This window comes from Tursiops truncatus, chromosome 7 (genome assembly GCF_011762595.2).
Source record: "Tursiops truncatus isolate mTurTru1 chromosome 7, mTurTru1.mat.Y, whole genome shotgun sequence".
In the NCBI taxonomy this organism is placed as follows: domain Eukaryota; kingdom Metazoa; phylum Chordata; class Mammalia; order Artiodactyla; family Delphinidae; genus Tursiops; species Tursiops truncatus.
This window is the reverse complement of record NC_047040.1, coordinates 78,093,730-78,111,943: the sequence shown is the minus strand read 5'-3', so window position 1 is coordinate 78,111,943 and position 18,214 is coordinate 78,093,730. Positions and strand designations below refer to the sequence as shown.

The following is an 18,214-nucleotide window of genomic DNA, read 5'->3' as shown; positions in this document are numbered from 1 at the left end:
GAGAAATTAAAACCTTTACAGATAAGCAAAAGTTAAGAGAATTCAGCACCACCAAACCAGCTTTACAACAAATCCTAAAGGAAGTTCTCTAGGCAGGAAACACAAGAAAAGAAAAAGACCTACAAAAACAAACTGAAAACAATTAAGAAAATGGTAATAGGAACATATATATCGATAATTACCTTAAATGTAAATGGATTAAATGCTCCAACCAAAAGACACAGACTGGCTGAATGGATAAAAAAAAATAAGACCCATCTATATGCTGTCTACAAAAGACCCACTTCAGACCTAGGAACACATACAGACTGAAAGTGAGGGGATGGAAAAAGATATTCCTGCAGATGGAAATCAAAAGAAAGCTGGAGTAGCACTTCTCATATCAGATAAAATAGACTTTAAAATAAAAACTATCACAACAGACAAAGAAGGACACTACATAATGATCAAGGGATCAATCCAAGAAGACGATATAACAACAGTAAATATTTATGCACCCAACATAGGAACACCTCAATACATAAGGCAAATGCTAACAGCCATAAAAGGGGAAATGGAGAGTAACACAAAAATAGCAGGGACTTTAACACCCCATTTTCACCAATGGACAGATCATCCAAAATGAAAATAAATAAGGAAACACAAGCTTTAAATGACTCATTAAACAAGATGGACTTAACTGATATTTATAGGACATTCCATTCAAAAACAACAGAATGCATTTTCTTCTCAAGTGCTCATGGAACATTCTCCAGGATAGATCACAGCTTGGGTCACAAATCAAGGCTTGGTAAATTTAAGAAAATTGAAATTGTATCAAGTATCCTTTCCGACCACAACGCTACAAGACTAGACATCAATTACAGGAAAAAAAACTATAAGAAATACAAACACATGGAGGCTAAACAATATGCTACTAAATAATCAAGAGATCACTGAAGAAATCAAAGAGGAAATAAAAAAATACCTAGAAACAAATGACAATGAAAACATGACAACCCAACACCTATGGGATGCAGCAAAAGCAGTTTCTAAGAGGGAAGTTATAGCAATACAATCTTACCTCAAGAAACAAGAAACATCTCAAATAAAAAACCTAACCTTACACCTAAAGCAATTAGAAAAAGAAGAAGAAAAAAACCCCAAGGTTAGCAGAAGGAAAGAAATCATAAATATCAAAGCAGAAATAAATGAAAAGAAATGAAGGAAACAGTAGCAAAGATCAATAAAACTAAAAGCTGGTTCTTTGAGAAGTTAAACAAAATTGATAAACCACTAGCCAGACTCATAAAAAAAAAAGGGATAAGACTCAAATCAAGAGAATTAGAAATGAAAAAGGAGAAGTAACAACTGACCCAGCAGAAATACAAAGGATCATGAGGGATTGCTACAAGCAAGTATATGCCAAAAAAATGGACAACCTGGAAGAAATGGACAAATTCTTAGAAGAGCACAACCCTCTGAGACTGACCCAGGAAGAATAGAAAATATAAACAGACCAATCACAGCACTGAAATTGAAACTGTGACTAAAAATCTTCCAACAAACAAGAGCCCAGGACCAGATGGCTTCACAGGTGAATTCTATCAAACATTTAGAGAAGAGCTAACACCTATCCCTCTCAAACTCTCCCAAAATATAGCAGAAGGAGGAACATTCCCAAACTCAATCTACGAGGCCACCATCACCCTAATACCAAAACCAGAAAAAGGTGTCCCAAAAAGAGAAAACTAGAGGCCAATATCACTAATGAACATAGATGCAAAAATCCTCAACAAAATACTAGCAAGCAGAATTCAGCAGCACATTAAAAGGATCATACACCATGATCAACTGGGGTTTATCCCAGGAATGCAAGGATTCTTCAATATACGCAAATCAATCAATGTGATACACCATATCAACAAACTGAAGGCTAAAAACTATATGATAATCTCAATGATGCAGAAAAAGCTTTTGACAAAATTCAACACCGATTTATGATTAAAACTCTCCAGAAAGTAGGCATAGAGGGAACTTATCTCAACATAATAAAGGCCATATATGACAAACCCACAGCCAAAATCATTCTCAATGGTGAAAACTGAAAAACTGAAACCATTTCCTCTAAAATCAGGAACAAGACAAGGTTGCCCACTCTCACCACTATTATTCAACATAGTTCTGGAAGTTTTAGCCACAGCAATCAGAGAAGAAATAAAAGGAATCCAAACTGGAAAAGAAGAAGTAAAGCTGTCACTGTTTGCAGATGACATGATACTATACATAGAGAATCCTAAAGATGCCACCAGAAAACTACTAGAGCTAATCAATGAATTTGGTAAAGTAGCAGGATACAAAATTAATGCACAGAAATCTCTGGCATTCCTATACACTAATGATGAAAAATCTGAAAGAGAAATTAAGGAAACACTCCCATTTACCATTGCAACAAAATGAATAAAATACCTAGGAATAAACCTACCAAAGGAGACAAAAGACCTGTATGCAGAAAACTATAAGACACTGATGAAAGAAATTAAAGATGATACAAACAGATGGAGAGATATACCATGTTCTTGGACTGGAAGAATCAACATTGTGAAAATGACTGTACTACCCAAAGATTCAGTGCAATCTCTATCAAACTACCAATGGCATTTTTCACAGAACTAGAACAAAAAATTTCACAATTTATATGGAAACACAAAAGACCCCGAATAGTCACAACAATCTTGAGAAAGAAAAATGGAGCTGGAGGAATCAGGTTCCTGGACTTCAGACTATACTACAAAGCTTCAGTAATCAAGATGGTATGGTACTGGCACAAAAACAGAAATACAGATCAATGGAACAGGACAGAAAGCCCAGAGATAAACCCACGCACATATGGTCACATTATCTTTGATAAAGGTGGCAAGAATATACAATGGAGAAAAGACAGCCTTTTCAATAAGTGGTGCTGGGAAAACTGGACAGCTACATGGAAAAGAATGAAATTAGAACACTTCCTAACACCATACACAAAAATAAACTCAAAATGGATTAAAGACCTAAATGTAAGGCCAGACACTATCAAACTCTTAGAGGAAAACATAGGCAGAACACTCTGTGACATAAATCACAGAAAGATCCTTTTTGACCCACCTTCTAGAGAAATGGAAATAAAAACAAAAATAAACAAATGGGGCCTAATGAAACTTAAAAGCTTTTGCATAGCAAAGGAAACCATAAACAAGATGAAAAGGCAACCTCAGAATGGGAGAAAATACTTGCAAATAAAGCAACTGACAAAGGATTAATCTCCAAAATATACAAGCAGCTCATGCATCTCAATATCAAAAAAACAAACAACCCAATCCAAAAATGGGCAGAAGATGTAAATAGACATTTCTCCAAAGAAGATATACAGATGGTCAACAAACACATGAAAGGATGCTCAACATCATTAATCATTAGAGAAATGCAAATCAAAACTACAGTAAGGTATCACCTCACACCAGTCAGAATGGCCATCATCAAAAAAATCTACAAACAACAAATGCTGGAGAGTGTGTGGAGAAAAGGGAACACTCTTACACTGTTGGTGGGAATGTCAATTGATACAACCACTATGGAGAATAGTATGGAGGTTCCTTAGAAAACTACAAATAGAACTACCATATGACCCAGCAATCCCACTACTGCAGCTAGTGTGAAGCAGCTGCATCGCTCGGGGAGATCAGCTCGGTGCTTTGTGACCACCTAGAGGGGTGGGAGGGAGGCGCAAAAGGGAGGGGATACGGGGATATATGTATACATATAGCTGATTAACTTTGTTATACAGCAGAAACTAACACGACATTGTAAAGCAATTATACTCCAATAAAGATGTTATTAAAAAAAAAAACCTTACCTGGATTACTGAGTCCAGATAAGCCCATCCGTCAGTTGAAGTGATTTGAAAAATACTGATGCCTGAGTCCTATATCCAGAAATCCTGATTTAATGAAGCTGGAGTTCAGCCTGGCATGGGGATTTTTATATACTTCCCTGGTGATTCTAATATGCAGCCAAGGTTGAGAATTACAGACATCTGTGGATGATATAGCAACGGCTCCCACATAATTGCTTTTATTGAACTATACTCCAGCACGATGAGGGACATTATCTGTATAGTAAATGATATTAGTAAAAAAACAACTCCAGAATAATGATAAGGTGTCACATCAGGGTTTAATTTACTATCTTACACACTCTCAACTCCATGAGAAACTTCTCTCTAGTCTCAGAGTGGGAAGTATTTGTGCTTCTCCTAAACCACAAGTGTACTTTTACCCTTGGACATCCTAAATCCTGTAAATGACCTTGCTTTCCTCTCTGGGTACGTCCTAGAAAGTTCAGAGTCAAACTGGAGGCCCCCAACTAACAAGTGACTCGGATTTTACTGGCACACCATCTTAGCCTTATTTTCTCCTTAGTTCATTTTCTTCACTTGTGACATCATACAAGCTAACTTAAGTCATTTCCAGACCAAGCCATGATGTAAACATATCTTTTAAATAATAAATAAGGAGCATGTGCCACTGACTGGAAGAGGGATGAGAAGGAAAACAATCAAGTGCACCAGCTTACCCAGGCAACTTGAACACACGAAGTTCTATAAACATATCCACCAAAGTCTACTTATTAAATAGTTAATGTCACTTAAAAACAGAAATTCCTGCCTCATTTTTTGGAATATGGGGAGCCATGCTGAACTACAAATGCTAAATATCCTTCCCCTATGAAACTAGGGGTACGCAGGGAAGTCAGTACTGAAAGCTCCTAATGCAGTGTTTTTAAATGATAAGAATCAATCTTGTGGTTCCACTCACCTCCAGCAAAGTTTCCATCTGGCAACTTTTGTTATTCTTTATTATAGATTTAAGCCCCATTAGCTACTGCTCTTCCTGGTGGCTGTAATCATCATAATAGCAGGAGCTACACTACTTCTCAGCTGACTTCCTCTTAATAGCTTCCAGGATGCACATCTGAGAACCATCTCAGCACATTTCACAAATATCTCATTCTTGACAACCCACTCTATTCTTTGCAGATCCTTTCAGGCTGTATGCACGTGCCTGAAAGAGTTATAAATTCCAGCTCTATCCAAAATTATCTTTCCTCTTGTAAACCTTTCCACATCATCTCTTTGCTACATTCTATAAAGAATGCCTTCATCTAATACTTTCAATAATATTTGATATTGAATGACCCTATGTTTTATGAGTTCATCTCAGCAGCTAAGTGTCACTGGACTTCCGCAAAAACTACAGAATATAGTGTTTTCTACCAAGATGCATGAACTGACCACACACACCTGCAGACACGGACGTGAAGCTCTATAATACTAGAGACTGAAGGAACCTCAGAGGTCATCTAGTCCACCCCACTCAAACCCCCGTTTTGCAGACAGGAAAACAGAGGCCCTTCAGGTAGCCACTCCTGTATTAATACTTGCGTGGTGTCCCATAAATTCATTGTTTAGTCAGTTATTTGAAATTTGGTACATATTTTCTCATTAAGAAACAATGTTACAACAGAACGTTAGACTCCCTACAAAATTATAATTAGGATGGGTGGTGGTGATGATAATACAACAGTGAGAATGTACTTAACATCACCGAACTGTACACTGAAAAATGGTTACTATGGTCAATTTTATGTTACATGTATTTAACACAATTTTTAAAAAATTCTTATTTAACCCATGAAGTGGATGAAACATAATACAAGAAGGAAGAGAAGGAATGAATCCCACCATCTTGGCTGGGTCCACCTGAGGGTCCTTCCTTGAATAAACGTCTGATTAATTGCTTCTGCAACATCCACTTTCCCCTCCGTCTACCACTAAGCTCCCAAATTCCCTTAGGGAACTGGTCCTCCCCATTCTCAGTCTTAGCGGGGCTGACCCCATTCTCGTCTCCAGGAGTGGCCAACCACTGGCTTCAGGCAGTCCCCTGGCCACAGTACTGGTTCATGAGCCATTTCAGGCCAATAAGATTCAAGAAGTATATGTGTGTGTATGTGTGTGTGTGTATTGTGTTGTTTCAGAGGGAGGGTGGTACCTCTGAAAACAAACAAACAAAACCTTCTTTTCCTTTTTGCTGGAGCTACCATAAGAGAGCTAGCTCTTCCCCTGAACAGGGGAGTGGATGAATGGGAGACCCTGAGCCACTGTGGCCACTGCTGCCACCATGAAAAATGCCAAACCGAGGCCTGAGCGAGCACATAGAACTGAGCACAGAAGATCATGCAGTACTGGAAGAACTGCAGAGAAAGGGAACAGAAGCCCTGATGAAGTCATGAACTGGAACAAGCCATACCTGAAGCTAGCCAGACGTACTCCTGAACTCTTCACTAGCATACGCCAGTAATTCTCTACTTTGCCTTAACCAATTGCATTGAGTTTGTTTATTTGCAACTGAAAGATTCCCAACAGATACAGTTCCAGAACAAAGTTTGAAATAAACAAAGTGTGTTCCTCATTCACTTCCCTTTCTGAAACCATCTCCCACCAGCCACTGTTTTTCTCTCCAGGCACCCAGTGCCCTCCTTCTGTCCCAAGGTCTCCATTCTGATATCCAACCCAGGCCTGCACTAACTCCCAAAGTGCTTCAGGCCCCAATATTACCTTCCTCTTTCCTCTTATTTTTTCTATTCGCACCCCCATTCAAATTCATAAAACAAAAATAAAAAAAAATACATAAATTACTATTAGTATCTTATCAATGAGACTAATGGGGGATTCAAAGTTTGGCCTTGGCTACCTCAAACTGTACATACAGGTCAACACGTATGCATGGGTGGGAGGGTCGCTGTTCGAAGCAAGTTTTGTGTACAGTCCTGGGGCAGAGGCAGAATGACGTCTGTTTCCCAGTGTAACCCTACAGTGAGATGCAGGCTGAAAGCACAGAAGCTGGCTTTACAAGGGGACATGTGAGATGCAGGGCACAGCAAGTGCCCCTCGAGGGCCCAGGGTTCAGAGTGTGACCCAGAGTTGAGGAAGTCTGGAACACAACCTGTCCAGAGAGGCTGAAGAGTATAGTGCTGTTAGTCACCTTAGAGATTTTGCCTGAGAAGCAGCATCTTAGTAAGAAGGAAGCAGTGTCCTCACAGATGAAGCAGAGCAACTGCAGCGGGAATAACCTCCTTCAAAGGCTTGTGGCAGCCGAGCTCAATAAGGGACAGAGTTGTGATCACCTCCTCGACTCAGAGATAATGGGCAGGCTATTAGGAGGCAAGGCGTTGCAGTCCTCTGTCTACAGCTAGGAGAAGTGAACAAGCAAAATGCAACATTATCAATGTCTCTACATCAAGACTTCCTTTTCAAGCTGCTTCTCCTTTCTCTTGCGCCATGTGATTAGTTAGTGACAATGGCCACACAGACCCACAGGCTGGTGGGGCACGGGGTCCTTCAGGTTACACAAAGGAGAATTTAATAGGGAACAGTCAAAACAGAATGTCAGGGAGTGCCAGAGAAGGAGACCTGCAGCCGTATCACAGAACTTCATGGAGGAGAAGGTTCTAGAAGGGTTTAACAGATGGAAAGATCAGCATCAAGTGAAAATGGTGAGACCTTCTTCAAGGAGAAGGAATGGCATGACTGAGGGGGTGAGGGAAGAGAGCAGGAGTTGAGTCTGCGTCTGGGCAGGTGTGCTTGTAGCAGGGGCGGGTTCGGAGGGGGGGGAAAGTAAGGGGAGAACACAGGTGTGAAAGGACAAACAAGACCCAGGGAGACTGGGGTCTCTGTTGGGAACCGTCTGCCTTGTTGAGGTGGGCTTGGGGACAAGAGTGAAATGAGCTTACCTGCAGGCAGTAAGTCAAACCACGATCACAGATGAATGACGAGAGCCCCTTAAGACTCCCAGGAACGTTCACAGTTTTAAAATAGGCTGCTCCTTAACCCAAATCATCTAGAAACTGTTCGGATTTCAGACAGTGGAGGAAGAAGAAGACAGGTGTTCTGGGGCAGGGCCCCAACCTATTCCCATCCACCTCTCCACACCCAGCCTGGGGGTCGGCTGGGCATCCACAGTGCCTCCTGGTTCTGCTCAGCTGCAGTCCCCATGGCACCGTGACATGCTCCAGGGCCGGTTTCCTGCTATTGTTGTTGTGGCTTCAAACAAGGTCACAGCTGTGTTTGGGGGCCTGGACAATGGTGGACATTTTTAGTGTATTTTGAAGTAGGATATATTTAAGTTTTGCCTGGTCTGCACTTCTTAAATAACCTGCCACACTCATTTTTAAAATGACAGCAGGGCTTCCCTGGTGGCGCAGTGGTTAAGAATCCGCCTGCCAATGCAGGGGACATGGGTTCAAGCCCTCGTCCGGGAAGATCCCACATGCCACGGAGCAACTAAGCCTGTGCACCACAACTACTGAAGCCCGCACGCCTAGAGCCCATGCTCCGCAACAAAGAGAAGCCTCCGCGATGAGAAGCCCATGCACCGCAATGAGGAGCAGCCCCTGCTCGCCGCAACTAGAGAAAACCTGCGTGCAGCAATGAAGACCCAACACAGCCAATAAATAAATAAATAAAATAAATTTATAAAAAAATAAAGTAAAATAAAATAAAAATGACACCAGCGAATGGACTTAATGTCACTGAATTATGCATTTAAAAATGGTTACAATGGTAGTTTGTTACATGTATTTTTCCACAATAAAAATATAAACATAATTTTTTTAAAAAAACACCAGTATCCTTCCTTTTTTTAACAATTAACACTTTTTACGCTTCCTATGTAACAGAACTATTAAACAAAATACTTGCAAATATGAAATTTGCATTTTACCAGGTGAATTTAAAGCCTGAGCATCTCTACTAATGTATAAGAAACAGTAATAATAATACCCATGGTACACATTATTCTTACAATGTAGATTTGACAGTTTTTTAAAAGATACTATTTTGTTTAATTTTCATTTTACATGATCAAAAGAAATATTCACAGTAAAGTAACTGAATAAGACACCCAAATGAAAAACAGAGCCTTCCCTAATCAGAAGGTCTTCCTACAACAACCAAAGGAATAAAAAAAAAAAAAATCCCCCAAAAGAAATCACCCCTCAAGCTTTCTGAAATTAGCAGAGAATGTTTGCAGCTGACCTATTTCTCGCCCACAGGACTATGTTGATAATTGACTTTTGTCCCCCAGGGAAGTGCTCAAATATAATTGAGCAGCACCTGCCACATAGAAAGTACAGTTTTATACACCCAATAATTTTCATAAATATTGTACTTAGCTTGGGACTCAAGCACTCTGCTTTCTCCTTAACTGTATCTCTCAAGGAAGAAATATAATTACCAAAGCTGAGTTATTACAAACATCTAGATAAAAGAAGTATTTTGAATTGTAAGTACCCAAGACATTTCTATCACTAAAAATTATTGAAAATGATGGCATTGATCACTTTTCTTTAATCCTGACATTTTTCTTTAATCCTGTCGATCTCATCCTATTACATAAATCCCTTCTATAGATGAGAGTCACTCAGTTTTGTTCAGTCTTGATGACAAGGAGGCCAAGGTCAGGGATTTGATTTCCATGCAGGTCAAATAGTTTTACCCCTCCCCCCAAATTCAGCTTTATGACCTGACACTGCAATTCCAAAATAAATACAAATATGATCCACCCAATTCAACACCATGACTTGAAGTGCTGTCTGGATCTAGGCTTAAGGAAGGGCAAGTCTCTTTCCACAGGCAGGCCAACATTTGCATTTAGACCAGGGGCTACGACTGGAAACCTTCAGACTGGTGTAGAGAATATGCTAATGAAATAATCCAAAACCAGTCACAAAAGATCACATATTATTGTATGGTTCCAGTTACATGAATGTAATTTGGAATGAAATGTCCAGAACAGGCAAATCTATAGACACAGAGAGTAGATCAGTGGTTGCATAGGGCTGGAGGTGGGAAGGAGGTTGGGGAATGACAGCTAATGGTTACAAGGTTTTTTTGGGGGGTGACGAAAATGTTCGAAAATTAGATTATGGTGATAACAGAATACAGCCTCTGAATTCCTGAAAGAACGACTTCCTCATTTCTGTTCCACTCACACACACAAAGAGGCCAAATAAGAAAGGTGTGACCATAAAGCACTCCAACCTCAACAGTGAGGATTTTATCCACTTGTTTGATTTGGAAACATAATCAGCCTTTGAGCTGTTACCCTAGCACTAGGCCACTGGAGAAGGAAGTGGGCCAGGATGATAAATTCATCTACGTGAGTTATTATGCATTTCACTTACTGTTGGTCTTTCCTGTATTAAAAAAGAAATTGAAAAAAAAATTTTTCCTAAGGAGTTAAAAAATAATATCGTAACATTCAGACACAGTGAGCACTACAAAAGTTTACCATTTCTAGTGATTCTCACAACCTGAAAAAGATGCAGATTCTTTTCAAGTTTGTTTACAAAATATTTCCTCTCAAAACAAAGACTTCTGCTCCAGCAATTTAAATTGCAGCCCTGGAGCAAGATACCTCCACCAACAGAAAAGAACATAAAATGAGAAATAAAATAGGCACACTTTGTCATCCAATGATTACAGTGAAAATGATGAGAAAGATTCAGCAGATGTCCCTCAAGTTTTATGGCCCCATCTAACTTATACTTTCAGTAAATAAAGCACAATGCTGAATGTCATCCCTTCGGATTCCAGTAATTACCTCTGCTCTGTTTATGGGTGTAATAAGAAAGGATATAGTAAAGAAAGTAGGAAGTTTGCAGAGCGGCATGTTATTCTAGTTAAAATGAAAACCATCTTCAAGGAATTTCAAAGCACCATCTATATTCAAGCCAGGTGTTGGTAATTCATCAGCCTTCTCGCTTTCTGAATGCCAGCTAAGGAAGCACACAGCTTGTCATTATTGTTACTTGAAAGCAATAAAACTATTCCCTTAAAATTGAATCTATAATTTAGCCTCTTCATTAGTTCAGGCTTCCAGTTCTCACCCTACCCCTCTCCCTGACCCCATTCACATGGTTGAATCCATGTAAAACGTCTGATGTGTCACTCTGTAGTCAAGTTCATAACTTACACTCTTCTAGAACAAAGAGTGCGTGTGCTACCTCTACGTTCTCCTGGCTCAGTTAGAATGAGGACATGTAACTGTGTGAAGGCAGGACCATACTGGCTGCTTAAATCGGAATGGGGTTTTATGGGGGTTCTTTACAAGATAACAGCCTAGCTCTTCTTGAGACTTATCAATTTGGTGGATTCTAATCTGGAGAGGTATTATCAAGAGAATGTGTCATTGGGGACGGTAAGGAAGTGCTCTGCACAGCCCACAGGGGAAATACTGGTGCAACAGCCTGGACTCAAAGAAAGTGAACACCATCCAGGGGCTCTGCCTATACCAGGCAGGGGCTCAGATGGTCCTTCTCTCACACACACACACTCTGGCTGAAAAGGGCAAGCAAGCAGAGAGGGTGGCGCTGTTCTAGGAAGCACTCCTCTCCAAAGCATTGCAGAGGCCAAACATGGAATGCGGCCTGCACGCTCCACTCCCCACAAGTCTGTGGACATTTCCTGGGGTCTTCAGTGAACCTGAGTGAGGTGCAAGCCCACTCACCCTGGTTAGGGCTTATGCTTTCTTCTGAATCTGAGCTGCAGAAATGAGACCAAGAAAGGGCCAGACTCAGGGGACAATGATGAGCTTGGACAACGCCACAACCTCGGCCAGAAAAGATGGGCTAGAACTCGATCTGCTAAGCCCAGCTAACCCCACTGAGTTAGTAGGCTCATCAGGAGTGAAGAGACTCGTTTCTACAACTAGCTACTAACTGTAGTTTGTAGACAAAACTACATTCTCTTCCGCTCTGCCCTTGCTTTTTCCCTTGATGAAGAAACAGTCCCTGATCCTTGGTAACAACATTGTCTGGGGCAGCACGTGGAATAATTACAGGGAGAGGGCCACAGCAAAGCCAAGGTCATTTTCAGCTTCATTTTCACGCGGCGTCCTATAATTTTCTAGAAGGATTAAAATTTGAATCAGAATTTATGTAAGCTTCAATAAAATCTGATCAACCTAAACTGAAGGATACATAGTTCTTTATTCTATAAAAAATGAGATTTCGGGAACTCTGCACGCCACGAACAGAAACTCGGAGAAAAGCAAAAACGACTGCTTAACGGGTTAGCTGCCTAGTAATTAGATTTCTCAATCCGAAAGAAGCTTCATAAATTCAGTTCCATTTATTCAAGCCCAAGAGCCAGAACGCAGCGCAGTTTGCCACAGAGGCAGAGTTCTGTTTTGTTCTATCAGATCTCAATTTGGGAAGATGCATTCCGGATAGAATTCACAAAGGAAATAGGTATAAACTTTTCCTTAAGGTTCACTGTCACTGGATTATATCATTTAGCAAGGACAGTCGACTTACAGAGCAAGTAAAAGCTTCCAATTTTGCTGATGAAAACGATTCATTATTATCTTCCAGGCAGCTAAAATATAATAATAGTTGTGCCAGTCCTGGCCTGTTTTCCTCAGATTCATCCTCTCCTTTTTCTGCTCTGCTTTCTGTCTCAGGGGGCCCATGGCCTGCAGGTTGTTTCCCAGACTCCCATGTCAGCTGGTGTCCAGGTCAGCCAGTGGGAGACAAGGCAGGGGTTGGGAGCACAAGAAAGGAGAAGCCAGAGTATTTCTCCCCATTTTCTCCACCTCAAGTGGCTTCTCTGACAGAGGCTGCATCTCCTCTGTGTCTCTTGCTCCTACAAACAGTACCCCACTGGTTCCAGCATCTACCAGGTGATTTTGGCCCCTGGGTTCTAGTTACAGTCTCCTCCCCTTGTCCTTGTACCTAGAGGTGATAGCAGCTTCCCGCTGTTGCTAACCTCTAGGTTTAGCTTTTAAGCCCTCCCCTCACCTGTTTAATCATGTCTCTATAATTCAAGTCCCTCAGCTGTAAAAACTCAAGTAATTTCATCTTCTGGTTAGACTGGCTAATACAATGACTAGTACGTTAGTAAGTAAACAAACAAACAAACCTCCATGAACCGTGAACCATGCAAACAAAAATTCCATCCCATGATAAAACTGGGAAAAAACTACAGTCTGCAGATACTTCAGTGGTTGCTTTGCTCTTCACAGTAACCATATAAACTAGGAATATTTCTAGGCTCTAAGAGGAGTAAGTCCTTGTGTGTTTGTGTGCCTGTCGTGATTATTCAGGGATGAAGTGTGTTGTGGTGGAAAAACTGTAGAATCTGAGTGGGGGTCTCCTGTCTCTGTTCTGCCACTATCTACTGGTGTGACCTTGGTAAGGGCTTTATGTCCTTGGGTCTGTGTTTCATTCATCTAAAAATGGGGAATCAAAGTACTTTCCCTCCACAATCTCTTCCAGTTCTATAATTCTGTGATTCTAAGCTTATGGATAAATTTTGCATATATGCATGACTCCAAGTGTATGATTATTCTTAGAGCTGTGCACAAAGCCTATACCTTCTGTTGATGAATCTGCATTTCATCAGAGAAATGTGTCTATAACCAGTGCTCAAATTAGAACCCAAAGAATATTTTTGCCAACTTGTTTTATTATAGTATCAACTTAGTACCTGAATGTGTTTTAGATCTCTACCTACAGTGTGGGTTCATTGAATTATTGTAATGATTATCTGATTAGCATAATCTGAAAAAAACAGCAGGAACCTTGCTTTAAGGTAGATGGTTCCAAAGATGGCTGCAACAATATCTTCCATTCTATGTGCTCCTTTGTAAGGTGACCTTGACACACCCCATCAAAAGATAGAGTCTATTTCCATCAAAAGATAGAGTCTATTTCCCCTCCCTTTGAAACTGGGCTATCCCTTTGATTTGTTTTGACTTAGAGATTGCAACAGAAGTGATGTCATATAGCTTTTGATACCAGGTCTTATAAAGTCTACAGCTTCAGCCTTTGCTTCTTGGGATGGTCCTGCTTGGTACCTAGCGACCATGTTGGGAAGAAGCTCAAGCAACCATGCTGAGAGGCCCAGGTAGAGGGAAAGTGAGCCCTCTGCCAAAATCTCTACTTGAGTTCTCAGCCAGCAGCCAGTACCAACCACCAACCACACGTGTGAGGCTGTCTTAGACATTTCAGCCTTCCCAGTACCCAGGTAACATCACACAAAGAAGAACTGTGTCTGCTCAGTACACAGACATTTTTTAAAATGTTGTTGCTTTAAGTCACTAAATTTGAGGGAGGTTTGTTAGGAGGCAATTTCTCCAGATTAAACAGAGTTTAATATTGGAGCAGAACCTCATGTCTAAAATACATCAAGCTAGTCCTCCATTCATCCACTCCTTCATTCAATCAAATAAGTATTTACTGAACATCTACTATGCTAAGTGCTGAGGGCAAAAAGGAGACCAAATACAGACATGTCCCTGCCCTAGTGGAACTTGTTATCTGGACAGGGAGACAGACATTAACAAAAAAATCTAATTACATGTTAAATAATGAAATGTTAAATAAATCGTGATGGTACTATTGAGAACTGGCACAATGCACTCTGGGGTGAGGTAAGTGGCTAAGGAACTAACCTTAACAGGGAGGGTAGAAGAAGAAGTGAAGACTAAACTTAGGTCTCAAGGAAGATTAAAAAATCAGCTAGGCAGAGGGGAGAACAAGAGCCCTCCACACAGACAACTCAGCATGTGCAAAGGGCCTATGGCAGGAGGGAGGGTGGTGTGTTCAAGATCTGTGTCCAGAGCTTAGAGATCATGGCTTAAGATGAGGCTGGAAGCTGGTAGGAGCCAGGCCTTGTGAGACTCTGCAGTTCTCATAAAGGCAGACTTAACAAGGAGAGGTCAACAAACTGATCTCACTCTGATCAGATTTTCCTTCGAAAGCCAGTGGGGAGAAAGGTGGGAGTAACCCCAGTGAGAGTAACCTGTAGCATTCTACCACACAACCTGTATGCAGTGCCACCCATGGGTATTTCATATACTCAGCACACATGGGCATTCTGCAGACACCCTAATTCCTTGCTCCATTTCACCGTATTATTTGTATACATCTATGTCTCCATAACTAGATCATAAAATCCTTTGGGTACAGAAGCTGTGTCTCATTCTTCTTTTCATTCCTATTCCACAGTACCTAGTGCAGTGCTAGGCACATAGCAAATATTTAATGTGTTTCCTAAAAATTTAAAACATGAATAAACAATCTATTCATAAACAGCCTGTCAAAAGTAATCTCCCGAGACAAAATTCTACAGCCTTTCTTGGAAAGCCATTCCGATGATATCAACGCTTTTCAGAAAGTCCTGCTGTAAAAGCATCATTCCTTTCTAATTGTAGCCAACTCTTGAGTTTCGGCCTCAGTGAAGACTGACAACAGCCCATCACATTTCCAAAGAACGTCTTTATGTACTATTTTTTTTTTTTTGGCTGCACCGCACAGCATATGGGATCATAGTTCCCCAACCAAGGATCAACCCGAGCCCCTGAAGGGGAGGCTCAGAGTCTTAACTACTGGACCGCCAGGGAAGTCCCATCTTTGTGTACATTTTGAAGATCATTACTGGGTCACCCCTAGCTCTCTCTCCTTTCAGTGGCAAAATACTTAATCTTCTCACTTTTCCTCAAAGAAATAATTTAGCTGCTCCCTGGATTCATTCCAAAACCTCCATCCCTCCTAAATTGTGGAGGGCAGCAATCTAGGAGACCAGGAAACAAGGTCAAAGATGCCAGAGGGACTTTGTGAGCAGTCCTCAGGGGAGAGGCAGGCTCTCTGTCTCAGTCTGTTCATTTTCAGGCCAACTCACATGTGTACCTGTGTATGTGTGTGCACACATATTCATCTGTGCATATACACATATGAACACTGAAATTTTTTTACCAGCTCAAAGAATAAACACTGTTCTATTTGATGAGTTTGCCAGCTGTCCTCTGTTCTTTACCACCAGCCCAGATTTACCCATCTGATTCAACACAATCTTTTTTTTTTTTTTAGTAAGTGAAATCTTCCCCCTCCCATCTCTGTAAATGATATAGCAGAGAAATGAGCAGCACTGTTTTTATTGGTATCCTCACTATCTTCATCATGTGCAAAGGCATCACAGAGATTGTGAAATACATCAAGAATTTGAAAACAATAAGCCACTGGTCACTCTACAAATAATGAGTCTCTAGTAACATAAACAGCTGTTGTGCTTTTTAAAAAAATACTTTTTTGGCATTTGGGTGAAAACTGTTTAATTTAATTTCAAAATACACTGTTAAAGTTACATTTGGAATCATTTTTCATCTCTTGTCAAATAAATAAAAATCCCTCAGTTATTTTATTGTAGCCATTATAGAAGTCTATATTATGCCATTTAAACAAGATCATATATAGGATGCGTACTGAACTGTAAGTGCTCACAAAAATTATGTATTATTTTTGTGCAGAAAAGTTAGTTAAGATTGTGTATATAATACAATTACAGCTAGCTTCTGAATTTAAATTAGGCCATCTTATTACACCAACAAATCCTAGCCTATTTTCAGAAAGACTTATGAAATATATTTGTTCCAAAAATCTGCAATGGTTTAAATTACTCTCGAAATTATTTAGCATGAATACTTTTTACATTTTTAAGCCAACACATACCAGCACACTTAACAAGAACTTATACATGCATTATCTCACTTTTTCATTTAAATTGAGGAAAGAATAAGAATATTACAAAGGATATTGATGGCTCTGTGCTTGGAAGAATAAAACATTAGTGAAGTGATGGTGTAGCTGAACTCAAAAGTTTTAGTCAAACAGCTCATGGAATACACTGCTGTATAATTAACATTTCTAAGAAGTTGCAATAATAAAACACTACCAAAAATAGGCACCTACAAAATAACATAAACAAGATCTCAGTCACCTAACTCAATTTTTGTAAAAGATGAAGAATGTCTTTGCTTTATTAAATACATAAATAATCTAAACACTGCAAAAAGGATAGAATACACTTTCAAATGAATTCAGAATCCAAAATATATTTATTTTTTAAATGTACATGCTTAGTACTCACTGGATTAAAGAGTCGTAGGAATAACTTCTGTTTCTGCAGAAAATGAATGCCTATGTAATCAATATTATGTAAATATGCTCTATGGACTTTTTAGGAGAGGTCTGAGTCCAATTCTGAGTCTAATACCCAATTCGTCATGGATAATCTGTTTAAATTGATAACAATCACTACAGAAACACAGTGCAGCTGCCATCATAGGTTAAAATACAATGATCTGAGTGACCCACAGGGAAAAAAACTTCCCAGTGTCACTCCAGCAGCCCACAGCGGAGCCTTGGGATAAAAACGTCGTGGTGCGATGACCAAAGTCCTCCCAGGGTACCCCGAACTCACACACCTCGACAGTTTCTGTTCCAAAGAGAGATCAAGGTGATTCCCTTTTGCATGATCTCTCTAGCACCCAGCAGCTATGTAGGGGTAGTTTCTTTGCAGCAAATTAAGGAGCAATTTCCTGTGTCAAGGTAAAAGGCACCTCAGCATTCAGCTGAACCGGCGATTTTTAGCACTGTCAACACGCACTAGAACCACGCAGAAGAAAACCCCTAAGAAAACAAACACTAAGTGTAGCACCACCGAGACCCCCGAAACTGAGGGCCGGCCTTCGCTTATTTCGATTTAAACCAGATCCGCTGTCTTTCCCTAACTGAGCGAACCAAATAGGTCCCAAAGCGAGACCAAACTTTCTGTTCCAAATGTCTTTCATTTGACCAGAGCTCGGAGATGACAAAGGAGAGTATTCAAAATAGGGCAAAATAGAAGAGCCCTCTCTCAGCCGAATCACAGCAGTTGTCCGGCCCCAGGGGCTCTGATCGCTCAAAGTCCAGTCACACGACTAAAACGCTTCCTCACGCATCCAAGGTGCAAAAAGAAATAACTTCCAGTCTTAAATTCAACGTCCCTGACCTAAACTAGGTCCCCGCCGGCTTGTGTCCACACCCACAAACTAACTTCCCAGGACCCGAAGACTTGGGAACCCGGGGCAGAGGGTGAAGGACCAGCCGGAGCTCCCGCCCGCGGCCGAAAAGCGACGCGCTGAGGCATTACCAGCCGCTCCGGCACGTGGGGGCCGCGCGCTCGGCTTTCTGCCCAACCTGCTCCCCTGCGCCCGCCTCCTACCTGTCTGAGGATGAAGCTGGTCGAAGTGGTGCTGCCATCGGATCTTTTCAACCTGCTCCTCCGGGTCGTGGTGCCTCGGGCCACCTGGACTCG

General features: G+C 40.8%; 1 protein-coding gene across 2 annotated transcripts in view; it reads right to left on the bottom strand.

The window, feature by feature from the left end:
* Positions 1 to 18,214, bottom strand: part of CACNB4 (calcium voltage-gated channel auxiliary subunit beta 4) — a 266,634-nt gene that overhangs the window by 248,101 nt on the left and 319 nt on the right. For both annotated transcript variants that reach the window (XM_073807709.1, XM_073807708.1), the window contains exon 2: positions 18,122 to 18,205. In XM_073807709.1, coding sequence (XP_073663810.1) covers positions 18,122 to 18,205 — 84 coding nt within the window. The remainder of the gene's footprint in view (positions 1 to 18,121; positions 18,206 to 18,214) is intronic.